The sequence below is a fragment of the Alnus glutinosa genome, chromosome 13 (genome assembly GCF_958979055.1).
Source record: "Alnus glutinosa chromosome 13, dhAlnGlut1.1, whole genome shotgun sequence".
In the NCBI taxonomy this organism is placed as follows: Eukaryota; Viridiplantae; Streptophyta; class Magnoliopsida; order Fagales; family Betulaceae; genus Alnus; species Alnus glutinosa.
Window position 1 is genome coordinate 1,402,112 of NC_084898.1, and position 2,889 is coordinate 1,405,000.

Sequence of the window (2,889 nt, forward strand, 5' to 3'; positions counted from 1 at the left end):
AAAAGATGTTTGGGGATATTGAAAGCAAGTTTTGTTGGCTTTTCTTCTTTGTCCACTTGCTTTGCATCACTTCTCTTGCTTTTACCTCATGCATTTACACTCAAACTAAAATTTCATATTCAATTAACAATTCTAGACCTACAAGCTTGATAGATTTGTAATGACAAAATGGAATAATTAGGCATCCAGATGATTATGGACATGAGAGATTGCTATGGATCCAGGTTTTAGTAATTTCATCAAATACATTTTAGTAATTTCATTGCCCATGCATATGCCTTTTAGTAATTTCAAAATCAATACATTTTTCAGCTGGGACCCACCAGCTACACCTATTATCTTTTTGTATCTCGCAATTCGCATCATCTCTCAATTCTAACCACCTCTCCCTCTCCCTCTCCCTCTCGGTTGTGTGCTTTGACTAGCACGTGTAAGAGATATCTTCAATGAGATGGAGTACTGCAGTCATGACAGCTGGTTGGTTGGTCCGCACCACTTGATATACAGAGAAGAGCTGAAAAAAGATGGTGAGAAGAAAGTTGATTGCTCGTGGGATAGCTGCCGCAAACCAATATGGGGTTCCCTCCACAATTGCATGGAATGTGGTAACCGCCCCGTTCACAGATACAATTCAACCAATCATTGTTTGGACTTCACAGAAAAGCTGGAATTAAATTATGGCAACAACCAAGTTGTTTGCTACATGTGCGACGAACCAGTCCTATTGGGTGCTCCCGCCTACAAATGCTTCGTCTCCAAATGCAGCGGCTTCGTCATACACAAATCATGTGCCGAGCCATCTCATGAGATAAATCACCCTCAGCACCCAGACCATACCCTTTCTCTCCGGTGGTGGCGTAATGAACGTTGTGATGCTTGTTGTACATCTCACGATTGCTCTTTCTTTTACTCTTGTTATTCGTGTGATTTCAATCTCGACATCAAATGTGCTAATCGCTTGCCAACTAATCCTAATGACTGTCACCAACACGAATTCGTCCCCATTTTGAAGCGGGTCCAGTTCAATTGCGAAGCTTGTGGAGAGGAAATTGAGAACATCGCCAACCTGTGTAGTATCTGCAAACTCTTGGTTCACAAAAGATGTGCTGAAATTCCACGCACAGTCAAAATTAAGCTACACAATCACTTCCTCAACCTCATCTATTCTTCTCCTCATGAAATCAATAAGCGCGACGACATGTCCTGTAGAATCTGTTGCAACATGGTGAATACAGAGTATGCAGCTTACTCTTGTCAGGAATGTAGTTACCATGTCCACACGGAATGCCTAAGACGTTTAAAGCATGACCACCGGGAGTCACTTGCAACTAGTGAGTCGGTGCCCAACAATTCCATTGGACATTCAACTCATTTGATCAAGGTGCTCAATCAAGCAGAGGACAAAGAATCTCACTCTAGGGAGATCCAACATTTCAGTCATGATCACCAACTTAAGTTAATCCTCTGTGGTGACGAGGTCAAGGATGGTAAGCTTTGTGAGGGGTGTACGGAATTCATAATTTCGGCTTCGTACTATGGCTGTGTTCAATGTCAATTCTTTCTCCATACTCGATGTGCTGAACTTCCCACAACAATTGAGCAACATCGACTTGTCAACTTTCAGACGCTTACCCTCCTCCCACGGGCAACTACCAAGAGTGGCGTGTTCTTTTGTAATATTTGTTCTCTTCATCATCGTGGCTTCATCTACAATTGTCCTAAATTTATATTTCCTTGGAAGTTCTTGGACGTTCAATGCGGTTCAATGCCGGAAACGCTTGAACACGAAGGTCATGAACATCCCTTTTTCCTTGCTCTAGAGTCTCGGAATAGAAAATGCAAAGCTTGTCCCAAGGACAACGAGAAGTATGTATTCGTATGCACCAGTTGCGATTTCATCTTGGGAATCAAATGTGCAAATCTTCCACTGATAGCGAAGCATAAATATGATACACATCTCCTCAAGCTCACCTACGCTGCTAAAAATGATTATGAAGAATATTATTGTTTAATTTGTGAAGAAAAAAGAGACCCTATGCACTGGTTCTATTACTGTGAAAAATGCAACTTCTCCGCTCACCCCGAATGTGCTCTTGAGAACTATCCATCCATGACAATTGGAAGTACTTATACAAGTGAATATCACCCTCACCCTCTCACATTTGTCCAGAAGAAGACTGAAGACTCCTCCGAATGTCCTGCCTGTGAATATGATTTAGGTGACGTGGTTCTAGAATGTAGTCGATGCAAATTCAATATCCACCCTCCTAGACCTTACTTCCAGGATTGTTTGTGGGCACTAAGTGAAATTTGGAAGGTATAGGTGAGAACTGGTGTCATGTGGAGTATCTTGGCCTTTTGTCTGCTGATGACGTTGGCATCTAGGTTGTTTGTATTGCTTTGTTGTTTGTTTTTTTGGGTGTTTGTTCCTTGGTGGTCCTTGATAATGGTTCCCCCTCTTTGTATGTTGTTCATTTTAATTCAGTAATTGGTCATCCAAAAAAAATAATGTTTTCTGTAGTAGCGGAAAAACATTGACATCATTACATTTATTTTTCAACCGTAAGTACGTAGTATGTTTGTTAATAGATGCATGTCTAAGCATGACTTATCTCTTTTAATCATTCTTTAATTGTATTTGTTCACATTTTAAAAGACCCAAAATATATAGAAAAGAAAATCCACCAAGATACATCATTTTAGATACTCTAAATTGGTAGCATTTTTGTTTTAATTTTCCTCTTCCAAATTGTCGTTCTTCAATTGCTTTGGTGCATACCCATCTTTTGTATCAAGATTTCATGTGTTCATAAGGATAGCAGTGAATTGGAGGCATCGTTTCTCCCCTTCTCATAGCTCATCATGTCCATGTATTAAATGTAAAACTTC

The 2,889-nt window shown here is 40.3% G+C and overlaps 1 protein-coding gene across 1 annotated transcript; it reads left to right on the forward strand.

Moving 5' to 3' along the window:
- Positions 1-451: 451 nt before the first annotated feature.
- Positions 452-2,323, forward strand: LOC133854530 (uncharacterized). The gene has a single exon (XM_062290766.1). It carries the CDS (start codon positions 452-454, stop codon positions 2,321-2,323), a length of 1,872 nt encoding a protein of 623 aa, XP_062146750.1.
- The last annotated feature ends 566 nt before the right edge of the window (positions 2,324-2,889 follow it).